General features: G+C 42.5%; 1 protein-coding gene across 4 annotated transcripts; it reads left to right on the top strand.

Moving 5' to 3' along the window:
* Positions 1 to 246: 246 nt before the first annotated feature.
* On the top strand, positions 247 to 24,057 carry abcg4a (ATP-binding cassette, sub-family G (WHITE), member 4a). Of its 4 annotated transcripts, none has more exons than XM_054730562.2 (17): positions 247 to 384; positions 531 to 3,068; positions 3,427 to 3,664; positions 6,252 to 6,281; positions 10,459 to 10,576; positions 10,701 to 10,833; positions 10,923 to 10,973; positions 13,181 to 13,326; positions 13,411 to 13,534; positions 13,751 to 13,865; positions 14,872 to 15,011; positions 15,949 to 16,047; positions 16,128 to 16,296; positions 16,381 to 16,481; positions 16,566 to 16,724; positions 21,126 to 21,244; positions 21,352 to 24,057. In XM_054730562.2, the coding sequence occupies exons 3-17, from the start codon at positions 3,436 to 3,438 to the stop codon at positions 21,575 to 21,577; spliced, it is 1,959 nt and encodes a 652-aa protein (XP_054586537.1). In that variant the 5' UTR covers positions 247 to 384; positions 531 to 3,068; positions 3,427 to 3,435; the 3' UTR covers positions 21,578 to 24,057. The 4 variants fall into 4 exon arrangements, with proteins under 4 accessions (XP_054586537.1, XP_015816357.1, XP_015816358.1 ...); XM_054730563.2 differs by having other exon boundaries at positions 270 to 384; positions 2,942 to 3,068; XM_015960871.3 differs by lacking the exon at positions 531 to 3,068 and having other exon boundaries at positions 251 to 384.
* Positions 24,058 to 25,228: the final 1,171 nt, after the last annotated feature.

Here is a 25,228-nt window from a genome sequence, read left to right as displayed (position 1 = left end):
GCGTCTCGCGCTCGGAGCGGTCGGAACGGATGTCTCTGAAGGGAGTGCTCTCGCCGAGGGAAAGCATGACCATCATCCTGCTCCTCTGACGAATCTCTCCGATGCAGACATAGTCTGAGAGGTCGGCCGGACATGATTGTGATCTCAGGGGTTGCTGTGCTGGATGAGGGATGATGAGCGCCGCACCCCGAGAGAAATTCATACGGAGACTTTAATAACCCCGATCCGAACCGTGGCGCACCATCAGCTCCTGGCTTGTTTGGGCTTATTTTTCCTGCCTGGGACCGGATGGGAGACCCAATGCTGAGGGATTGGACTGTTCTGTCTGAAGGCATCACTGAGCGCTGCTGCTCTGCTCAACTGGACGTTTCAACACATCGAGAAGTATGTGAAATGTTCGCCTGCTTGTGCACGTTTAATCTAAACTGCTGCAAAGATGTGGCCCCGATGCAGATCCGAATGTGACTCATGAATGACATAATTACCACTTCCTCTCTGAGCGCTACTTTTGTTCTCTTTATTGCCCCCAGTTTGCAGGTAACAGGTGCTTGTTGAGGAGCATCCTCCTGCAGGCGCAGGATCACCATCCCACTGCAATGCTTTACACACACACACACACACACACACACACACACACACACACACACACACACACACACACACACACACACACACACACACACACACACACACACACACATTTAATAACCACCTTTCATCCACTTCCCCTGGCTGTGAGTGCTATAAAATGCTCTCTCTCTCTCTCTCTCTCTCTCTCTCTCTCTCTCTCTCTCTCTCTCTCTCTCTCTCTCTCTCTCTCTCTCTCTCTCTCTCTCTCTCACACACACACACACACACACACACAGCAAGGCCATTAAAGTATGTCAGTATTTTTCATGGATTATAAGCGGACTGATAATGGAGATTCACTAATGGTAGGATGATCAATAAAAGCCACGGTCAGTTTTCATCACTGGTTCCCTTCATATTATAACACATGCAGACAGCAATGAGTCACAGACAGCTGGAAGATGCTACAAGAACACAATGTCTGTTTACCAAGCAGATATTTTAAGTTAGGCTGTTTTTAATTACTTTACATAAGTTTGCTTTCACAAAGTTCTCTGATGAGTGGTATCAAAAATATGCCAAGACAACTTTTCTTCTAATTACTCCCAAAACATTGAGATATGTTTTAGTTAATGTAAAATAAATTATTTCGTCCAAATCTTAAAAAAAGGGCCGAAAAGTGAATGTCATAGAAATTAAACAATGCTTAAATGATGCTTTAGAGTAACAAAATAGCAGTTTTCAAGCTTATTTATTGTTTTGTGATTAGTTCAGTGTTACATTGTTTTTATCTGTTGTCTTTGTGCTACCACACCAATGTCTTTAAAGCTTTACTTTGCTAATTTTTCATATTTTTTAAATTATTTTCTTCCGGGGTTAATTAAATGTCACTCAGACCCTATCGCCCTCTGTGGTGAGAACACTCCACTTGCAACTTCAGAGTGCAGGTGCTAGATCGAAATGAGTTTCTTTTCCATCCAGCTTTGAATTGGAACCATCCACTTGTAAGAAATGAGTGCCTTTACCCTAACCATAACTAAATCAAACATAAAAAAAAAACATAAAAAGTTTTGGGGATAGGATGGTAATGGTCAGGGTCAGGGTTACGTTTTGTGAGTGGATGGTTCCAACTCACAGCTGGGTGGGAAAGAAACAGATCTCGACGGGGAAACTCATTTCGACATAACACCTGCACACTGAAGTTGCAAGTGGAGCCTTCTGACCACATAGGGGGCAATAGGGTCAGAGTGGAATTTCATTAACCCTGCAAGAAAATAATTTAGAAATATATAAAAGTTGCAAAGCTGGGTGGAAAACAAACAGATCTTGACGAGGGAACTCCTATCGTCATAGCAGCAGTTTGTCGACATAGCAGCAGTTTGTCGACATAGCAGCAGTTTGTCAGACTAGAAAAAAAGTGGAGCTGACATATCTGGCACTGCAGTCTGCTTCTAGCACGTTTCCTGCATGTTTTTGATCAGGAACACAGCTGATTTGTTTGATTTAGTTATGAATCGCTCATTTAGACACTAATGAAGGCTGAGGAGACATATCAGGTGTTAGACTAAGGTGTTAAAAAGACAAACAGTGAAGAGATATGTTTCACTTTTGGTTTTACTAAAGGGACACTAGGGGGTGCTAAAATCAAGCCAAAATGTCCTAGTCTCATTGTAAACGTTTCATTAGACTCAAGGTCCAAAGTGTTTCTGACTCAGTTAAGGTTTTGAGATTTCATATTTTGTCAAAAGTGAAATGATTAAGTTGCCTTGGTCTTGGAGAGTTCTGACCTGTTTTAGATCCTCCTGACCTAGATCTCCTTCAAGTTGCTCGAGTCACAGAAAAACAAACTCACTAACTTTAACTGCCAGGTTAAACCAGCTGCTCTGAAGCAGTAAAACCGCCACGTTGACCCAAATCCTAAAAGAATACCTGCTCCTGCATTTTGTTTTCATCCAACTGAAACCATCAAACCAGCATTTCCACAGTTGTCAGATTCACACAAACCCCATCAGGTGAATGCCGAGGTAAAGCTTTAACTTTGGAGCTTGTTTTTCTGTGAAATATTATTGTTCTTCTTCTTTGTGGTTTATTTCTTCATATTAAGAAAAGCAAGAAGTAAATCATTGTTAAAATGACAATTTTAAAAGAGGAACAGACTATCTTTTGAAAACTGGTATGAATAACACACATATGATAACATTATTTCACTTTAATTGACTGAAAATGAAAAATTCTGTAACAAAACTGTTGATATAAACAAAAATCAAATAGCCCTGAGTTCTGATATCAGTCAAAAATTGAATTGTACTGAATTGAACTGGTAGGGAATCTCATGGATCACCATGAAGCACTTCATTTCTTACCCTTTAAGACAGGCCTCCGTGTCTGGTGGAGAAACCACATGACTCAGCAGATCCGGACTGGAAGTGTGCTGCAGGACTGAAACCAGATCCAGACTCCTCACACTAACAGTCTCATTTGCCTTGAGCAGCCTGGCGGTAAACTCCTTCAAACCACTGATTTTTATTCACCAGAGCAAGATAAATTCAAAATAAGATAAACTAAATGTTGAAATTATTTGTTAACTAGATGCGTTTAAGTTGAGTTTTATTCTAGTTAATTCAGATTTTTGATGGATAAGCCATAAATCTTATTCCTGCCTCTATTTATTGTTCTTGACATAAAAAGTTTAGCATCTCACATTTTTACTATAAAATGTAAAAAAAAAAATAAATAAATAAAAAATTATGCAACCATTTTAAAACAAGATGTTTGTGCTTGATTTTAAGATGTTGCTGAGTTTATTTTGTCTGGTGGGCATTAAATGATACTTTCAATGTTTGTCTACCCTCACAGCCTTTCAGCATGGCCGAGAAAACCCTGGAGCAGGGCTCGGTCAGCATCCCCATGGAGGAGACCAAACTGCCTGGAGGAGCCCCCCAGGAGGCGCCACTACTCACTCACCTGAAGAAGGTGGAGAACCACATCACGGAGGCTCAGCGCTTCTCCCATCTCCCACGCCGCTCTGCTGTGGACCTGGAGTTCAAAGAGCTGTCGTACACCATCAGGGAGGGTCCCTGGTGGAGGAGGCGAGGTAGCGCACCCTCTGTTCACATAGTAACCATGACGGATGAGCACCAAACACCATCGGTGACGATCAATATCTGCAGTGCAGAAATTTCAATGCACAGAGACGCCTTTGTGACATTTAAGAAAATACATTTTCCTTCCCAGCTCTGTTCTTATTGCTTTGCTTCATTGTCACACACACACACACACACACACACACACACACACACACACACACACACACACACACACACACACACACACACACACACACACACACACACACACACACACACACACACACACACACACACACACACACACACACACACACGCACACACACACACACACACTCAGTCTTTCACCATGTAGGAGCAGCCGGTCTGCAGCCAGGCTTTGCTGCACTCAGCAGAGTTTAGACATAGTAAATAATTTACACTCGCTGGTTGGCACACTGCTTGAATCTGTCTATGTGTGACAGTGGCTGTGAGTGGATGGGCCCACGGTTGATGTATGACTTTTTTCACTTTTATCAATCACGAACCTCCTGTTGTTGGTCGTGTCCACTTGTCAAACATCCCTTCTTCCTTACGTCCATCTGTTTGGAAGATGTTGTAGAGGCCCTTTGTTTGTAATCCCCACATCGAATCAAAGGAAAGTCGCCACATGTTGAACTGCAGGTTGTTATTTTTGGTCTTGTGTAGTACTGATGCGCTCTACGAGATGCTGGTAGAGGAGTCCTGGGTGTCTAGTGGGAGGTTATGACCAGAGGAAGAAACAAGCTGAGATGGATTCATCTGTTTTTGTTGTTTTGATTTCTGTGTTTCATGCTCCTGGGGGGCTGGACCTTTTCCCTCAGACTGATGATCTGTGAACAGACCTGTGGAGAGGCTTCCATAGCCTCCCTTTTCTTTGATTAAAAATGAGATAGGAGAAAACCACAGTGGGAGATAAAGAACATAGAGGTTGTGTAATTGTGTGACTGAACAGGGTGGTCGGCGTGTGTCTATTCCCGCATCACTTCACCTCAAACACCATAAACTTATGTTGATTTTCAGATTTCACAGAATTCATGCCCTTAAACCTTTAGTCAGAAGTGTGTTTAGGTGTAATTTTCTGCATCAATGATTATTTTGCATTAATTTTAAATTATATGAACGTCAAGGCAACAGTAAAGGGTCAGGCCCCTTTGAAACTTTACATCTTATTTGTGCAATGAAAAAAATATATATTTATGAAATTATTTCCTGTTGAATAAAGAACATTTTATAGAGTATTGTGATGTTATAATGTAAAAATATGAAAGTGAATCTGAGAAAAGAGAGGACTGAAAGTAAAGGCTTCTGCTTCAGCACCACAGACAGCTCCATAGACTAGGGACAAGGATTCATGTTTTAATTCCACCAATATTGTTTATTAACATAATAAAGGTCTGACAGAGAAAATGGTGCCCCTGAACTCACTCTGCTACCAAGAACAGAAGACACACACACACACACACACACACACACACACACACACACACACACACACACACACACACACACACACACACACACACACACACACACACACACACACACACACACACACACACACACACACACACACACACACACATCTTCTGTTCTTGGTAGCAGAGTGAGTTCAGGGGCACCATTTTCTCTGTCAGACCTTTATTATGTTTAATACACAATATTAGTGAAATTAAAACACGAATCCTTGTCCCTAGTCCATGGAGCTGTCTGTGGTGCTGAAACAGAAGCCTTTACTTTCAGTCCTCTCTTTTCTCAGTTTCACTTTATATATATATGATCCTAATTGATCAGAGCTGTAAAGTTAATGCTGCTGTGTCCTCTTAACCATCTGGTATCAGTTCTGCTTTGGGAAACACATCATTTCTTTTCACCCCATTATTTGTGATCATACCACTGGCAGGGAGGGGGGAATGGGTAAATGACAGCATGAACAATGAGCTCATGATGTCATTTGTATTTTAATGTGCCTCTGAATGTCTGAAACACCATCTATGTGACTGAAAATGTCAGTGATGAGTAGGAGGAGATTACTGAGAGAAGAATATCATGAATGTGGTGAATTTAGAGCAATTTATTTAACTGTTGGAGAGGATTCAAGAAGACGGAGTCTCATGTGAGCGTGTTTTTATTATTGTGGGCTCTTCCTGGAGAGGACGGGCATTTGGTGCTGCTAGGGCAACACTACTGTGACCTGCTTTCTTGTTCAGAGTGTTCTCTTCCTGAGGGATGTAACTCTGGGAGGAGGGGAGAAATTCTGGCCAAGCGAGAGAGAGAGAGAGAGAGAGAGAGAGAGAGAGAGAGAGAGAGAGAGAGAGAGAGAGAGAGAGAGAGAGAGAGAGAGAGAGAGAGAGAGAGAGAGAGAGAGAGCTCTTGGTGATTTAGTGAGACAAAAATCACAGCTTGTGTTTACATCACCCTGTGCTTCCTTACTTTCTACTTAAAATGCATCATCAAACACAAGTAAATCCCACAACTCTGTGATGATGATCAATCATGTTTTTTTATTGTCATAAATATATTTTTATAAATCTGCACATAAAACTCACAGTCTGTATATCTTGTTTGTTGAACAGGAGGGAAACAGAAGTCACATCAAATACATGGTTAGTTTTCCAAATCAAGACTGTTTGCTGATAATTTTTTGATGTGAGGATGAAATAACCACAGGAAAATTTAAATTAGCAGACTTTTCATGCTTAGTTTTTCTTTGTTCAATCTTTATTTGCGAGTCTATGTACTAATTTGGATAAATTGTTATCTCTCTGTTTGGATTTCACTGAACCATCAAACATGTTTACGGATTTTTATTTGTCGTTTACGTTCTCCATGAAGAACTTTTGAAGCTTCAGTCAAATTTAGTAATGCCAGTTTTCAAAATGGCTGATAAATTCCTGGAGTGGAAAAATAAATAAAATGCCTAGGTTTTTATTTTATATAAACAAAAAATGTCCAATAACAACGTTGCAATAATCTAAGAAAAGGTGAGTCACTAAGTTAAAAAATGTCTTCATTTTCTGTTCTGCTTTTCATACTCATTTGCTGTCAGATTTTCTAATGTTCTAATATCAAAAGGCACAAAATTCAGCTGGTTGTGGAAATAAACAGATTGAATCTCTCTGTTGCGGTGTGTTGTTCAGCTTCTAAGTGTTAGATTTATTTGGGAGATTTTGTAAATAGAGAATTTGTTTGATATTCTTGATAACTGTCATGCTTTTTGTAATTTACTTTAAAGTATTTGAACTTCAAAGGAGAAATTTGGAGTTTTCCCTCATATGGCACCGCCTAGAGGCAGAAACATGTATTGCACCGTAAGCCCCTCCCCACTTGACAGCCGGAAGCCACAGCTCTCGTTTGTGGTCATGCTCCTCTAGTCGGTCAACAGAGCTAAAACACATAGTTTTACAGTTACTATTCTCGCATTATGCTGTTTATTCGCACATACAGGTGTGGCCAAAAGTGTTGATACCCTTCAGTCAATGAAAAAAAAAACCACAATGGTCATAGAAAGAACTAGAATCAAAAACAAAAATAAATGAAAATTCTATGAAAAAAACTATGAAGGTCAGATATTGCTTTTCAACCATGCTTCAATGGAATTAAACAAATAAAATCATGGATCAGGCCTTTTGAGGCAATCACTGCATCTCCTATAACTGTTAATGAGACTTCTGCATCTCTCAGCAGGTATTTTGGCCCACACCTCACGATCAAACTGCTCCAGGTGTCTCAGGTTTGAAGGGCACCTATCAGCTCTTTCCAAATATGCTGAATAGGCTTGAGGTCAGGGCTCATAGAAGGCTACATTAGAATAGTCCAATGTTTTCCTCTTAACCATTCTTCGGTGTTTGTAGCTTTGTTTTGGGTCATTGTCCTGATGCAAGACCCATGACCTGCAACTGAGACCAAGCTTTCTGACCGTCACCAGCACATGTCCCTCTAGAATCCCTTGAGAGTCTTGAGATTTCATTGTACCCTGCACAGATTCAAGCCACCCTGTGCCAGATGCAGCAGAGCAGACCCAGAACATAACAGAGCCTCCTCCATGTTTCACAGTAGGGACAGTGTTCTGGTCTTGATATGCTTCCGTCGGTAGAGCTGATGGGCCTCGGCAAAAAGTTTTACTCCAGTCTCATCTGTCCGTAGGACATTCTTCCAGAAGCTTTGTCACTTGTCAAAGTGTAGGTTGTCATATTCCAGTCTGGCTTGTATGATTTGTTTTCAACAATGGTGTCCTCCTTGGTCGTCTCTGCTTTTGCTAAAACAGTGACAGATGGTGCAATCTGACACTGATGTTCCTTGAGCTTGAAGTTAAATTTGGATCTCTTTCGAAGTTTTTCTGGGCTCTTTTGTTATCAATCAGATTATCCGTCTCTTTGATTTGTCATCAAATCCCTGCGGCCACATCCAGGGAGGTTGGCTACAGCCCCATGGATCTTCTGAATTATATGTGCAACAGTAGTCACAGGAACATCTAGCTGCTTGGAGGTGGTCTTCTAACCTTTACCTTTAACATGCTTGAAGCATGGTTGGAAAGCAATGTTCTGACTTTCTTTGGTTAAATTTCATAGAAATGTTTATTTGTTATCACTTTTGTCAGATTCAAATTATCTCTGTGACCCTTGTGTTTTTTTTTATTAATTTATTTTTTTGACCAAAGGGTAGCAACAATTTTGCCCATGTCAGTAAAAAGGTCACCAACTCTGCATCTGTCTAGACACATCCACACACACTCCGTGACTGACATCTGTACGGAAGCGGATGTCTAAGGCCGAGCGATGCTCAGTTCAAAGTGTGTGGGTGTCTACGAGACAGGGGGCGGGCCTAGCAAACAAACTGATGTGACAGGGTAGAACCATCACTTTTAGAGATTTCTAAAAGTTCATACATAATTCCTGAGGAAGGGAAAATCCATGATGGCTGCTTTAACTCAGGTCTTTGAGATCAGCTGTGTGATTTTGGTTTGGACTTTGATTCCAGAATCACGGTTTTTGCTTTATTTGCCAGACGAGCGATGATCAGTCCAAACATAACCCACAAAAGAGCTAATTGAGTTGCTCACAGTGGTAATAACATATCTATAAACATGTGGCAGCACAAAACCTCTCAGGTATTCTTTCTTTGAGGCATCACTTTGGCCTCTGATTTCATGGCAGAACATCATCACACTTCATGATAAATCATCCAACAATTACTTTGATCTGACTCAGGAGCTCCAGCTGGAGTGGCTGAGTAAATCTTGTCAGATGTGGTTAGGGCTGTGCATCAGCACGGTGTCAGGACTGGACTCTGAGATGAGCTACATCCTGCCTGACTCTGATTGGCCAGAAGGATGTGCTCGCTGACTCTCACAGATAAGATGTCTGTTTTTGTGCGACTCACAGGGTGAGATCATCAGTATGCACCACATGGCGGAGTGGGGCAGCTTCACTTACAGCGGGCAGATCGTTTGTCTGAGAAGAGACTTCTTAATGTAATAACTGTGCTATGGGGGTGGGGGGTGGGGGTGGGGGTGCTGCTATCCAGACCCTCTAATCACTCTGCTGACCATGGAGGAGCCTCCGTGTAGACACCAGAGATGTTTGTGACACATGGATGATAAGCTTCTATTTCTAGAAGCTTTCCGAATCTGTGTCAGCTCTAAATCTGGTCTTTCTTCTGCTGCTGCACGTTAATGATCACAATCACGATGCAAACTCATCACCAAACAGCAGCAACCCGCCACAGCAGCTCAGCAAGAACAGAAACGAACACGGTATTTTCCAACGTAGCCTGAAAACCTAACTAACGAACTCTTGAACAGTCAATGAAACATATTTTGCTGCTCCAAAAGCTGAATCTCTCCATGCTGGACATAAAACGCTGCTCTTCGTGTGATTCCTTATGTGTCAGGACGAAAAAGTGTCACACGGCGCTTTTACTGATAAGGAAAATAACGGACGGGTCAAAATTCAATACCCAATAAGTAAGGAACATGAAAACATCTCCGCTAATATTCTGTTTAGGATCACACTTATAATACAGATAATTTAAAATAATGATAGTAACAAATAAAAAAAATGTTACTTTGTTTCTTCACCAGCTGATCTGTTGTTCTTTTTATTTTTTTGTGTGAGTAAAATAAACATGCAAAAACCAATTTAAATGCAACAAAGCATTCATCTAATTTTAAATGAAGCAGAATGTTGATGGATGCTTTTGAATTATGCAAACTGATCTATAATCCATTTAGGGTTTTTTGTGTGTTTCTGTGAAACGTTTCACTGTTGTTTATTTGTGTTAGACTAACTCTCCCTGTCATGAAAAATGTGAATGCTGACACCATTGCTAAAGGCATTTAATAGAAAATGTAAGTTAAATCTTTCTATAAAAGATCCATCTTACAAATAGTGTTTCATAGTTAAGAACAATATATATATATATATATATATATATATATATATATATATATATATAAACATATTTTTCTACAAATTAGGACTTATTTTGAAACATTTTTCACTGAATTATGTTGAAATTAATATTTCATGAAATCCTAAAGACCATTGAAGTTGTGACTAAATGTTTTACAGTACTTAAAATAAGTCTGAATGACTTCCTTGTCTCTCCACAAAATCTAGGATTTTTGGGATGTTTTCCATTCTTTGCAAATCATTTTTCATTATATAGAGTTTTATTCTAAACCTCCTGCAGTTGGTGCTTGTAATGTCAGTAGAGATGTTGTTTTTATCCTGTCTGTAAGCTTCCATGCACGGATAAATGACAGAAGTTTCAATCTCTCAGGCTACAAAGCTCTCCTAAAGTGTCTGTCGGGACGATTTTGCAGCAGAGAGCTGATCGGCATCATGGGTCCTTCTGGAGCAGGGAAATCCACTTTGATGAATATTTTGGCAGGATACAGGTGAGACTTCTATCTCCGTTGCACAAATCGCTTATAGCGTTATAGAAGATTAGCTGGAAAGGAATTTTACTGAGTTATGTAAAATTAAAATGAACAGACATGAGCTTTTTCAAATTTGAAACAGGGAAACTGGAATGAAGGGCACGATCCTGGTGAACGGCCGGCCGAGAGATCTCAGGACCTTCAGAAAGATGTCATGCTACATCATGCAGGATGACATGCTACTGCCACACCTCACAGCAAGGGAGGCCATGATGGTGAGGGCATAAAAGAAACTTTAAACATCTCCTAATCTTTAGCAGAGAACAGGCGTATCGCTGTGAGACGAGTTTTGTCTGTTTTTCAGGTTTCTGCCAATCTGAAATTAAACGAGTCCATGCAGGTCAAAAAGGAACTTGTGAGTCTGAATGTTTATTTTATTTATATAATTAATATCACAAATATACCATACCATACCATACCAAGATTATTTGCATAGCACATATAAACACGGCATGAGAGCCGACCAAAGTGCTGAATAATATCTGTGTTTGCACAGGGCCATTCAAGGTTTAACTGTGGGTTGATAAGATGTTTGGAGACACAAAGTCTCAATTTGATCAGAAATTCCACATTCCTCTAACTAAAGTCAAAAAGTAAAATAAAAACCAAACTTTTTTACCGTTATGTGTTCTAGTTGGTAGAAAGCAGGCAGACAGTAACTTTATCCATATGGACTTTTTTACAGCAGGAGGGACAAGCATACACCCAGCATTTATTTTGCAACCATCAGCAGAACTTCCTCTGAACTCTACACTACACCTCTATAAATATTAGCAGGTGCTCTGCTGCCACCTAGTGTTAAGTTCAGTACACAACAATGTTCCATGTCTATTTACCAGAGGTAGAAAGTAATGAATGACATTTACTCACATTGCTTTGATTGAGTAGCTTTATGTGTATTTATACTTTGAAGTTGTTTTTAAAGTCTGTACTTTTACTTGAGTATATGTTTTTTTAATGTACTTCGCTACATTTTCAGTGATATTCATTACGGAGTAAATAAAATGTAGGCTTAATAAATAAAATTATTGTGCTTTGCATAATCGAAACGGAAAGAGAGACACCTGCATGAGCGCTGCGTGTCACCCATGGGGGGTGTGGGTGTACACTTTTTATAATGAGGACGTCGAAACAACCACACTTTTCCCGCAGTTTTTCTAAAAAAACACCAGTCCAGTCACTGTGATGCACTCATTATTTACCCCTCTCTCCCTCCCTCTCCTGTTGGTTGAAACCTGCACATTCGCACACTGGTGTTACGTTGGTATTCTGCTTGGTTTGGTAACTGGACTCAGTTCTGTCTTTGAAATGTGTTTCCTGGGCGCCAAAAGGCGTATTCTGACAGGATGGACGTTACGGGATGCTTAAGGATTCCATTTGGATGATTGTGATGATTATTTAGGAGGATTGGAATGAACAAACTGATTTCAGTGGTGAACGGTTAAATAAGTGAGTGAACCCACTACCAAGGATGAACTCTGCTAACTTTAAAAATCACCAGCTCTAAATAAGCATGCAGTTCCGAGAGGAACACTAGGATGGACATGGATAAAGGAATTGTAATGTAGAGGTAAAGTTGGGCAGGGCTAACGTTAGCATACGTTCCATTTAATATGTTTGAATTTCATTTGGCTTGTTAAATTATGTGACAGGTTAGAGCTCAGTCTCATGTTAAAAGTTTGTTATGAAAACACTGAGATACCTCACATGCTGATGGCATCAGAAAAAATAAACGTTTTTGTCAAAATAATTAAAATTTCCTGGAAAAACTTAATCTAATTAATGTGCATGTCCTGTTCTCACTGATTGGATCAAAATCCCTCCATCAAACTGTGTGTGTGTGTGTGTGTGTGTGTGTGTGTGTGTGTGTGTGTGTGTGTGTGTGTGTGTGTGTGTGTGTGTGTGTAGCTCACAACACACTCGCGCGTGTGCACATGCAAGTCTGTTGTGAGCTAGCATTGTGATTTTGCATTACTTAGATGTAGCCATCCTTATGTTGACAAAAAAGTAACTAAGTAACTTTTACTTTGAGTCATTTTATTTACGATACTTTTTACTTTTATTTGAGTAAAAATTTAGGCAAGTACTTTTACTTGTACTTGAGTGAAAAAAATCATCAAAGTATTTGTACTTGTACTTAGGTAGGAAATTTTAGTACTCTTTCCACCTCTGCCATTTACACTCAATAACACATATACTAATATTCACACATCCCAATAAATGCTGCAATAGTCATGTTTACAATGAGGCCAAAGTATTCAAACAGACCTTATGGTTACAGAAATATACTCATTAAAGTGTGGGTAATTTCAACTGTGCCTCATTGACATTATTTTTTATTTAAAAAGTGTGATTAAAATGTGATTAATCAAGAATAATCAATTACAAAGCCCCTGATAAATTAAATAAATTTTTTAAATTAAGTCCCAACTCTTGTAAAACACAATAAAACCCAGTTACAATAGTTCAATCTGGTCACAAGAAAGACGTGTATAACAGACTCCAAGGTAACTGAAGACACACTTTAAATATTATACATCTGTTTCTTCTTTTTTGTCCAAGGTGGATGAGATCCTGACAGCCTTGGGCCTACAGGAATGTGCACAGACCCGCACCAATTCTCTCTCGGGGGGTCAGTGTAAAAGGCTGGCCATTGCTCTGGAGCTGGTCAATAACCCTCCAGTCATGTTCTTTGATGAGCCCACCAGGTAGCACCTGCCAATCTTACCTGAGATGTTTAAACCAAACAAATCCTTCCTGATGCATTTTTCATGAAACGTTCTCCTCTGTAGCGGTCTGGACAGCGCGTCGTGCTTCCAGGTCGTTTCCCTCATGAAGTCCCTGGCTCAGGGAGGACGGACAATCATCTGCACCATTCATCAGCCCAGTGCCAAGCTCTTTGAGATGTTTGATAAGGTAAGCTGAGTGCTTTTCCCGCCATAGACGTCTAACTTCCATTAGCTGCTGCTCAGACCAGGACACCACGAATTGGCATGATTCATCTTTACACAGCAGGAGCAGCGCAGCAGTCGATGACGCGTCCTGCTGTCTTGTTGCCTATTGATCTCTTTTTCAGGGAGGCACTGTGCTGGAAAATATGTTGACTGTGTTCTTTTGTTGTTTTTCCACCAGCTGTACATCCTCAGTCAGGGTCAGTGCATCTACAAGGGAACCGTTCCTTATCTCATCCCTTATCTGAAGAACTTAGGCCTTCATTGTCCAACATACCACAATCCTGCTGATTTCAGTGAGTCCCGCATGTCCTTAAGGACAAGTCTGCATGTTTGTAAAGGTCAACCTCATAGAAACATTTTTAAATTGTTTCTCATTATGATCAGTCACTCTGCATTTTCCATGCAGGCTGAACATGAAAATAGTCTCCTACACCTACCTCCTGCACTAGCTTCTGATAGAAAATAGACGGTGAAACTCTAGAACAGTGGTACTCAATAGGCGGCCCACGGGCCGGACTCGTCTCTGACACTGGCTCTGTTTGCTCTGCAACATCCACGTTTTATCTCCACAAATAACACAAGCCAGGAGGAGTTTTGCTGTGTGGTGGAGTTGCTAATGATAAATGATAAATGACCTGCACTTGTATAGCGCTTCTCAGAGTAAGGACATCAAAGTGCTTTACGCTACAGTGTATCATTCATCCATTCACACACACCTGCCCTGGGGCGCACTAACATAGGCGAGGCTGCCGAGCACAGGCGCTACCAGTCCCTCCGACCACCACCAGCAGGCAAGGTGGGTTAAGTATCTTGCCCAAGGACACAACAGCAGGATTCTCTGTCCAGAGCCGGGATTGAACCTGCAACCTTCCAATTACTGGACAACCCGCTCAACCCGTTGCGCTACTGCTGCCCCAAATACTAATGGTTAGCTTCTGCTAGCCGAGACGTTCTTTGCTGTTTCCTGGACGCTAAACCAACAACAGCCTTCCCCGTCATGAGTCAAGATGGGTGAGTCCGTGAATGTTAAGTGACAGTGTGACGTAGATCTGTCAGGATTTTCTCATCCTAGAGTTTCACTGTCTGTTTTCTATCGGGAGCTAAAGCAGGAGTTAGGCGTAGGAGACTATTTTCATAATCAGCCTGCATAAAAAACTCAGTGACCCATTCTAATAAAAAATAAGATAAAAAAAAGTTGTTGTTGTTTTTTTTTTCAGTGTTCCATACATTTAAAAATAAAAATAAAGTTGACCTTTAAGGTATATTTTTTTCTTGGTAACATCTCATCCTGCTTTCCAGTTATTGAGGTGGCATCTGGAGAATACGGAGACCTGAACCCGGTTCTGTTTGAGGCGGTCCAGGGTGGACTGTGCTCAGAAGAGGGCAAGAAGAACTCCAGAGACAAAAGTGACTCTTCTTGTCCTTCTCAGTGCTACACTGTAAGTGACGACCACCATTTGACTCCACAGATGCATGGTTAGATTTAAATTAGACATTATAAGAGCAAGACGCACAAGCCAAGCTATTGAAAAATGCTAAATTGAGTTCTGCTGAACTGTAGATCTAGTCCTATGACCATCTGTCACACACATTTTTATGCAGCTGTTAAATGGGTTATCCATTTCTTATGTAAATGATGTTGTCATTTTAGTTCAATCTTAATATTACGATATTATGCCCAACTTTCCTTGACATCGCAAGATTTTAGCTCAACATCAACAAAATTGAGTTCCTGGCTGTTTAATATGTTTGCTAACGTTGGCTAGCTATGGTGGCCATGTTGAATTATTTTGAATCCAAGGGTTTTCACATCATGATCATCTTGTGCTTGCACACAGAGGCAAAAACATCATGGCTCACCGTTCACCTTTTAGCATTGGGAGATAGATCTAACACCGGTCCAGTTATTGTGTCATTTTTGCTTTCCATAAACATTTATCAGACTAAGAATAAAAAACTCTTTGATGAAGTTCTTGATCTTTTTGTAGATTTTTCAGTCATAACTTTACTCCCCTGCTCATTTATACCTAATGCAGCGCCTGTGTCACCAGTGTAAGATCCTTTATTCACACACTTCAGTCACATTTAAGATGACGAGGCTAAATATTTTTAAATCTGTGCTTGAAATATAAGATCCCGGCCGATTTGGAGATGACTTTGCAATGCTGCAGCACATATTAGCTTCCTTTTCTTTAAACATCAGGAACTAATAGGTTACATAAGCCCTCGGTTCTGGGTCAAAAACAAGGGCAAGCAGTTCATTTATTTTTTTTTTTGTGCATGCGTCTATTACTGCTTACTGCAACTAAAGATTTAGCATATTGCACTACAAAGGGAAACACTGTACCTTCTACTTAACTCATTGTTTTTCCACAGGACACGGGAACCCTTGAGAAGCATAGCTTTGCCACGAGCACATTCACACAGTTCTGCATCCTCTTCAAAAGAACCTTCATCACGATATGCAGGGACACGGTAAACATCCCCTTCTTCACTGCTTTGATCAGTTTTTCCCTATTTTTAGGCAATAACAGGCTGTGATGATTATTTTCCAGGTGCTGACCCATCTCAGGGTTATGTCCCACCTGTGTATTGGAGTCCTTATCGGACTACTTTATCTCAAAATTGGAAATGATGCAAGCAAGGTCTTCAACAACACTGGTTTCCTTTTCTTCTCCATGCTGTTCCTCATGTTTGCTGCGCTGATGCCAACAGTCCTGACCTGTAAGAGCCTCATGAGATGCTGGAAACACATTTGTTTTTCTGACTCAGGTACAGAATTATTTTAACTACACTTCCGTTCCACAGTTCCTCTGGAGATGTCCGTGTTTATGAGGGAACATCTTAACTACTGGTACAGCCTCAAGGCCTACTACTTGGCTAAAACTATGGCAGATGTACCATTCCAGGTATTGTTAGTGTGATTTAACACTTACAATTCAAAAATGCATGAATAATTCTCATTAATGGCACTGAAAACATGTCTTTCACAGGTGATTTGTCCAATTATGTACTGTAGTATAGTGTACTGGATGACGGAGCAGCCTGCAGAGGCGGGTCGATACCTGCTCTTCATGGCCTTGTCGACCTCCACGGCCCTGGTAGCTCAGTCTCTGGGTCTGCTCATAGGAGCTGCATCCACGTCTCTACAGGTGGGAAAACCTGTCAAATCTCTTTCCATCGGATTGAAAATGCATCACCAAAAGCAAAACCAATTATTTTTGTTTTGTTCTGATGAATTGTTGCTTCATCTCCTAACTCCACATGGCAAGATTGTTAAATGGTGAATCAAGTTTCAAAACATAACAGACCCCACATCTGGCAATAAATGCATCACGGATATACCAGTTTTGCACCTACACGAGTACTAGTGGATTTCATTAAATGCCATAAATATAATTTATAAATTGTGCATATTTTCATTAGACAAATTAAAATGAATGAAATATAAGAAGTTTTTACTAGCATATAACTACTCTCTTGTTGGATTATACTGACATAGAATAACTCTTAAGCCTAGGGCACACCGGAGACAGACACACCGCACCTCGGTTTTAAGAAGTAAAGTGGTCACACAGGCTTACAAGGCATTCATTCCTACTAGAGACCACTACAGATGTATCGATTAGACATCTTTAAGGTTTTAGAAACATGAACGTGCAGCGAAGAGGCGAGTTTCAGTTTAGTTTTACAACAGTGAATTAAAACAGACACTAGGGGGTGCTAAAAGCAAGCCAGATCTGTAAAGTTTCCCTTTAAACTGACTGTGCTCCTGTTTTAAGAAGTTTAGGGTTATTTAATAGATTTTATTTTTATTGGTTTTAATTTTACTTTATTTCCTAAGCTTGTTCTATGTTCTAAATTTGTATTGTGGTGTTCATCACTTTGTTCTGCCTCTGGGTCGTGTGAAAGTGCTCTTTGTCAGACTGGTCGGCTGGATTCGGGAGTTGAGCTTGTAGAGAGCGTGGTTTCACAGACGCAGACGTGATAGCGTCGGTGAAACGCCGGCTCACGATTTAATCTAGGAATCCCTGAGCGTTCGAGCGTCAATGAAGTGACACGGAGATGCTGGGTTTTCCAGAAGTAAGTAAGAACACTTACTGTGAGCGGATAGTTTGTAAGATGGATCGGTTGATTGGAAACTCTGATCATGGATCTGAAGAAACGATGACTGAGTGGTGAGCTGGGGAGGCGACTTCCTTATATAGTCGCGGTTAGTGACGTAGGTGTGATGTGGAGGGAATCCCTGCGAGGAGCATGCTGGGAGATGTGGTCCATGGTGGAGATCGGCAGGTACAGCAACTTCGGGCTCCTGGTGGGCGAAGACCGGGGGCTGGTAGCCATAGCAGACCTCGAAAGGGGACATATGAGTGGTTGAGGAGGTGTGAAGATTGTGGGACAACTCTGCCCAGAGGAGGTATTTAGGCCATTGCGAGGGTTGGGCTGAGACAAAGCACCGGAGGTACCGACCCAGCTGTTGGTTAACCCGCTCCGTCTGACCATTGGTCTGCGGGTGATAGCCTGAGGATAGGCTAACCGATGCTCCCATTAGGTGGCAAAAGGCTTTCCAGAATCGGGCCGTAAACTGGGGACCCCGGTCGGAGACCACATCGACAGGGAAGCCATGGAGGCGCACCACGTTCTCCAGGAATAGTTCCGCCGTGCGTCTGGCCGAAGGGAGACCCGTAAGGGCGATGAAGTGGACAGCTTTAGAAAACTGGTCAGTGACCGTGAGGACCGTGTTGAGGTTGTTGACCAGGGGGAGTCCTGTGACGAAATCCAGACCCACGTGAGACCAAGGACGGCTGGGCACCGGAAGAGGTCTGAGGACACCAACAGGGGCCTGGCTGGGTGTCTTGGAGCGGGCGCAGATGTCACAGGCACTAGTGTATTCCTTAACATCCCTCGCCATGCATGGCCACCAGAGTGCTTGTTGGAGGAACTTTAGAGTTCGAGAGAACCCCGCGTGGCCAGACAGGCGTGACGAGTGGGCTCAGGAGAGTGCCTCGCTGCAACAGGATGTAGGGACATAGAGACGACCCGCGGGAGTCTCTGGAGGAGCGGGGTCGTCTCGGAGGGCGTTCTGGATAGCCTCCTCCAACGGCCACCTTAGGTGGGCCAGGAAACGGTGCTCTGGGAGAATTGGTGCAGGCTCGGACATCGGCGTGGAGTGTGTGAACTGGCGGGAGAGGGCATCAGCCTTCTGGTTCTTAGTTCCAGGGCGGTAGGCGAGATGGAACTCATAGGGCTCGAAGAAGAGGGTCCAGCGGGCCTGGCGAGGATTGAGCTGCTTGGCGGATCGGATGTGAGTCAGGTTCTGGTGGTCTGTCCAGATAGTGAAAGGCTGGGTGGTGCCTAGAAGCCACTGTCTCCACTCCTCCAGCGCCCATTTTATGGCCAGCAGTTCACGATCACCCACGCCATACTTCTGCTGGGTGGCGGAAAACTTCCTAGAGAAGTAGGAGCAGGGATGGAGTCTGTTGTCGGGCCCGCCTTGGGACAGGATGGCACCGGCACCGACGTCCGAGGCATCGACTTCGACCACAAAGGGCTCCGTAGTCTCTGGATGGCGGAGGATAGGGGCCGACGTGAACCGGGTGACCAGGTGGTGGAAGGCCCGAATGGCGTCTGGAGTTAGACAGAACGGTTGGCCGGGTGGGCTTGGTCGGGTGAGGGAGGTGAGCGGTGCCACAATGGTGCTGAAGTTCTTAATAAAACGGCAGTAAAAGTTGCAGAAGCCCAGAAAACTCTGTAGCTGTTTTAGGCTCGTAGGAAGGAGCCAGTCAGTTACCGCCTGGACCTTCTGAGGGTCCATGGTTATGCCCTGATCCGAAATCATGAAGCCCAGGAATGAGATGGTCCGCTGGTGGAAAGAACATTTCTCGGGCTTGCAGTATAGGTTATTGTTCAGGAGCCGGGTCAGGACGGCATGAACATGGTGGAAGTGTTCAGCCTCGGACTTGGAGTAAATTAGGATGTCATCCAGGTAGGCAAACACCCACCGGCCCAGCATGTCGCGGAGGACATCGTTATTGAAACGTTGAAATACGGCGGGGCTATTGCACAACCCAAAGGGCATGACCTGGTACTCCCAATGACCGGTGGGTGTGATGAATGCGGTCTTCCACTCATCCCCAGCTTTGATGCGGACCAGATTTTAGGCACTCCGGAGGTCCAGTTTTGTGAAGATCCGTGCCTGGGAGATGGAGTCCAGAGCAGTCGTGAGGAGTGGCAGGGGATGGCGGTCCCTGATAGGGATCTTGTTTAGACCCCGGTAATCTATACAGGGATGAAGGTCACCTTCCTTTTTCTTCACAAAGAAGAAGCCTGCAGCACCCGGGGAAGAGGAGGGTCGGATGAAACCCTCAAACCCCAACCTCTCCGTTCCACCTCTCCGGTAGGCTGAACTGCGGCTCCTCCTTAGGTGGAGCGAGGGCTTGCTGCTGAAGAGCATTGATGGATGTGGATAATTGAAGGGTGAGGTCAGTCAGAGAGTTCACCTTGGTGTTGAGCCGGTCGACCAAGGCGTGAAGCTGAACAATCTCATTCCTCATTCGCTCAAACTCCGCTGGGTTAAGAGACTCAGTCATCCTGTCAGACTGGTCGGCTGGATTCGGGAGTTGAGCATGTAGAGAGCGTGGTTTCGCAGATGTGGAAGTGATAGCGTCGGTGAAACGCCGGCTCACGATTTAATCTAGGAATCCCCGAGCGTTCGAGCATCAATGAAGTGACACGGAGATGCTTTGTTTTCCAGAAGTAAGTAAGAACACTTACTGTGAGCGGATAGTTTGTAAGATGGATCGGTTGATTGGAAACTCTGATCATGGATCTGAAGAAACGATGACTGAGTGGTGAGCTGGGGAGGCAACTTCCGTATATAGTCGCGGTTAGTGACGTAGGTGTGACGTGGAGGGAATCCCCGCGAGGAGCATGCTGGGAGATGTGGTCCATGGTGGAGATTGGCTAGCTGGGAGAGGCTGGCTTGGGGAGTTGGGTTCTGACACTCTTCATAAATGATGATGATTGTTACCAGCATCAATGACCTTTACAAACATAAAACTATGTTTGAGCAGCTGAAACTATATGATGAACATAACTTACCATCGACCTAACTCTAGGCACCTTCGTTCACCTGGAAACGCCACCACACCGCTGACATGGCTACTCCTCTGCTACCCGGCTGCGTAAAGTCACGCTGCCGCACAATGCTGTTGGCTTCTTCTTCTTTTTAACGAGGCTTGCATTTCAGTTCTAACTTCCTGTTAGAACATTGTGTGCAGACTAATAATTTTAGAGGGACACAAAGATCCCATCACACTGGTTTCAGGCCTGTAATGTGGAGCACTTTTATCAGCACAAGTGTGAGTACACAGGGTATCGGGCTGATGCTGATATCGGCATCGGTGCATCCCTAGTTTCCAACGTTGTTTAGTATTTTAAACTTTGCACATCTAAGCAGTTGATTAAATGTAATAAGATGCCTCATGAGGCGTTAAGCTGTTACTCACCTGTGGACTTCTATTTCTAATGAAAGTTGTAATTTTATTTCACAGGTTGCTACTTTTGTAGGTCCAGTCACAGCCATACCTGTCCTCCTCTTCTCTGGTTTCTTTGTCAATTTCGACACAATTCCAAAATACCTTCAGTGGAGCTCCTACGTCTCCTACGTCAGGTACTGTCAGAGTTCACATTTCCAACACTGTTAAGTTTCATTATGTTCAGGTAATTATTTTAAACAGACCCTGTGTTAATGAGTTTGTCCAAACTGACTGCTCTCAGATACGGCTTTGAGGGGGTGATACTGTCCATCTATGGGATGAACCGCTCTGAGCTGGAGTGTCCGGACACTATGTGCAAATTCCAAAAACCAGAGGAGGTCCTGCAGCTTCTGGATGTGGAGGATGCAAAGCTTTATGTTGACTTCATGGTTCTGGGGGTCTTCTTTCTCATCCTTAGACTGGCCACCTACTTTGTTTTGCGCTACAAAGTCAAGTCGGAGCGTTGAGACATCCAAAGGACAACACCGAACTCAGCAGCGTGATAAAACATATCGCTTCTCCTTTCTTTGTCTCTCCTTTACATTCCCACAGACACAAATCCAGCTCCTACGATCATCAGAGACCTGTGCTGCACCCCAACAGCACCACCTCACACAGACTGAAGGGGTTTGGTTAACAAAAGAATAGAAAATGGTTCCTGCGCCTTGATGGTTCTGAAAAATAAAGATGAACTGCATCAAGATGACGTATTGCAGATCTACGGGAACCAAACAAAGTAGCATGTTTCATTAAACCTGAAAAAAAGAACATGTCCATGTAAAGAGCTTCATGATTATGGAAAACAGCCTCCAACCAGTGCCTCTGAAGGGTATCCAGTACAACTTCAGAGTCAGACCAGTTGCCCTCATATAAACGGACCCTGTCCATGGGATTAAACCTCTTGGATGAAGATCTTTACAGAAACAAGTCCAGGTCAAGCTGAACATGCTGACTTGTTTTAATCAGACCGACTGCCACTGGATGACTTTCACTTGTCTGCTCCACCCCTGATGGTGGTTTGAATCCCGGATGACCCGTCTGTGAACTTCGACCACACCGTCCAGTCCGTTCTTCCTTCCTGTTGTTTCTTTTTTGCCGTAACAGAGGGAGGAGTCAGTGAGCTGGAAGCTAAATGTGAACCTGAGCCTCCAGCCTGATGCAAGAACCTGTTCTAAAAGTCTCAATGACATTCCAGAGAGAGAGTGCAACAGCTCAAACTGCAGGTTTAAAAGAAAATGTGAAGTTTGTCCAATCCGTGTCCCTGGTTTGACTCTGCTCTTCTTTTAAGTGCTCGTTTCCTCTTGTTGTATGACTCTTCAGCTGCCTCCTTTCCATCCTGAGCTACTAAAATAACGTCCCCTGTCCTTCTCCTCATCTTCCTCTCTGCTTCGCTGATGTCTGACACACGTGTGTTGTCCAAAAACGATGCTAGATACTTGAAATGCTGGCTTTTTCTGTGCCTCTGAACTATAAACGATTTATGTTTCCTCTGCTTTGTTGTTTTTGGACTGCTTATGTCCACCTACCTGGTTGTCTCACACACTGAACATACCTCACACACACACACACACACACACACACACACACACACACACACACACACACACACACACACACACACACACACACACACACACACACACACACACACACCACCATTTAGAAGAGCCTCTCCTAGTCACACAACAATGCAAATATTTTCCAAAAGACTTGTCATGAAATATTTGGTACTCATACTATGCTACGTAGTAATCCTTATGATATAATGCATTACATAATGGGAGTATATAACCAATGATTGTACAGTGAGTATGTCATGCTGTAAACAAATGTATATTTGCACTTTCAGTGTTTGTTCTTTTTTATTTATTTGTAATTTAGTTTATTTTTATATATTAAGACGCGCTGCTTGGAAGAATCGTGGGTTTTAAAAACAAGCACCTGAATGATGTTCGATCACTTAAAGGATGACTTTTTAAAATAAATATATCAAAGTTCAGAGAGCAGCAAAAAGGATTTGAGATCTTTTACCCAGATGTTTGACCCGACATGGGGGAAGAAATGTAAATCTTCTGCTTCTTCTGCTGAACAACTGTGGATTGCTGGTTTTAAATGAGGAGAGAGCATCAGAGGTGGTCATAAATGTGCCAGAATGAGTCGACGGTGAGCCAAATGTAGCTGAAGAGGGTCAGAGAGAGAGAGAGAGAGACGGCTGCAGCAGCAGGCTTGTTTCTGTCATCACAGCAATAGTCCACATCGTGATGTTGTTAGTTTCCTCCTCCTGCTGTTGCTCCAGCCCCTTGATCAGTCCTGACTTCCTGTTGGGTTTATTATGTGCAATAACATCCAAAGGTATGTGCAGACTCTCCTTTTGTTGTGTTTTTGTATCTTTTGTTTATTTGATTTGTGTCCTGGATTCATTTCGTTCATTCTCCTGGGCAGACCTTGCTGTTTTAATGATGGGAGTTGCAACAGAAGAGAAATCTGATTTCTGACTCCAGGAGTAGGTGACGTTTGGTTTGGTCGTTTTAAAATGCTTCTGTTCTTCTCCATGAGTTTGTTTGGCAACAACTGCAGCTTTTTGATGAAGTTGGCCTCGATAAACACTAGAGAATGCAACAAAGGTCCTCGGAGCTGTTCCCCAGTCTCTTTGACACTTTTGTCAACTCACTCTTTCATATGTTTTTATAATAATCCACCAGACTGAAATGCACTTGTCCTGCATGGTAAACAGTATGATTCAGGCTCTTTTGAGAAATAACAAAGGGGATCAGAGTTTTTTTAAACCTTGCTTTTGATTTCTTCTCCATTCTTTAATTATGATTTTATTTTGCTCCTCTGTCATTTTTTATGCTTTACAGTTTTATTTATGGCTAGTCAACAAACTCAAGTTCTGTATACTGAATGCTGTTCTAAGGAATTACAATAAAGAGAATTTATAACCTTTGCCTTCGCTCCTTTAGATGATTTGTTCTAAAATCATGAAACCACTGATCTGCTTGTTTGTGTGCTTTTTGCTCGTAGCTGATAATAAACACAACTGGATGTCGTTTTTATTCCCCTCTGTCAGGGACTTGCACAAACCAGCCAGAGTAGCACTGCTGATCGTTCTGAAAACTCCATTTTATTTTGAAGAAACTTCAAAAATAACATAATAAATATATTCATGTAAACTCAGGATATCTCCTGACACGAGATTAGTCGGAATGACACCAGCACAAGACAAACATCATCAAGAAGAAACTTTCAGGCACACCAGGTTCAACTTAAATAGTGGCTGATCCGACTACTCTACAAACAAGAGGGAAACAATTAACATACAATTAACACACACATCCACACACACACACAAATTAACCAGTCTAATCAGTGCAGGTAACTCAAATAACTCAATCTCTCTGCCCTGAATCGGCTGCAGGTCATCGAGAACACTGCTGCCAGGTTCTTGACGAATACACACCGACGTAGCCATATTACCCTTGTCCTGGCACATCTTCACTGGCTCCCTGTCATTTTCAGAGTACAGTTTGTTGTTGACTTTTGTATTTAAATCACTGAACAACCTGGCACCTCCCTATCTCTCTGACCTGCTCACTCCATATAAACCTACACGCACGTTGAGGTCGGCTGTCCTGTTGCTGCTGTGTACGCCGCGGATGCGATACAAATCGCGGGGTGAACGAGCATTTGTGCATGCTGCCCCAAAGCTGTGGAACTCGTTGCCCATTGGAGTTCGGCAGGCTCCATCACTGGCGGTTTTTAAATCTCGTTTAAAGACCCACTTTTACGATTTGGCTTTTAGACAGTGACTCGTTTTAATGTTTTATTGTGTCATTGTTTTAATGTGCTCTTAGTATTCATCATGTTTTATCTGCTTTTGACTGGGATTTTTATCTTCTGTTTTAGTTCCTTCGAATGGTCGCATTTTGTTTTAGCCTGTGCAGCACTTTGGGCAGCTCCCATGCTGCGTTTTAAACGTGCTATATAAATATGGTACGGTATGGTATGGTAATCATAATTACAAACTCCCTATCCATAAGAGAAAATATCTACATTAAATAAAACATAAGCATAAACATGAATCTCCCCTCCCTTGGGAGTAGATCCCAGGAGTGTTG

The sequence above is a fragment of the Nothobranchius furzeri genome, chromosome 10 (genome assembly GCF_043380555.1).
Source record: "Nothobranchius furzeri strain GRZ-AD chromosome 10, NfurGRZ-RIMD1, whole genome shotgun sequence".
Lineage (NCBI taxonomy): Eukaryota > Metazoa > Chordata > Actinopteri > Cyprinodontiformes > Nothobranchiidae > Nothobranchius > Nothobranchius furzeri.
This window is presented reverse-complemented; position numbering and strand designations above follow the sequence as displayed.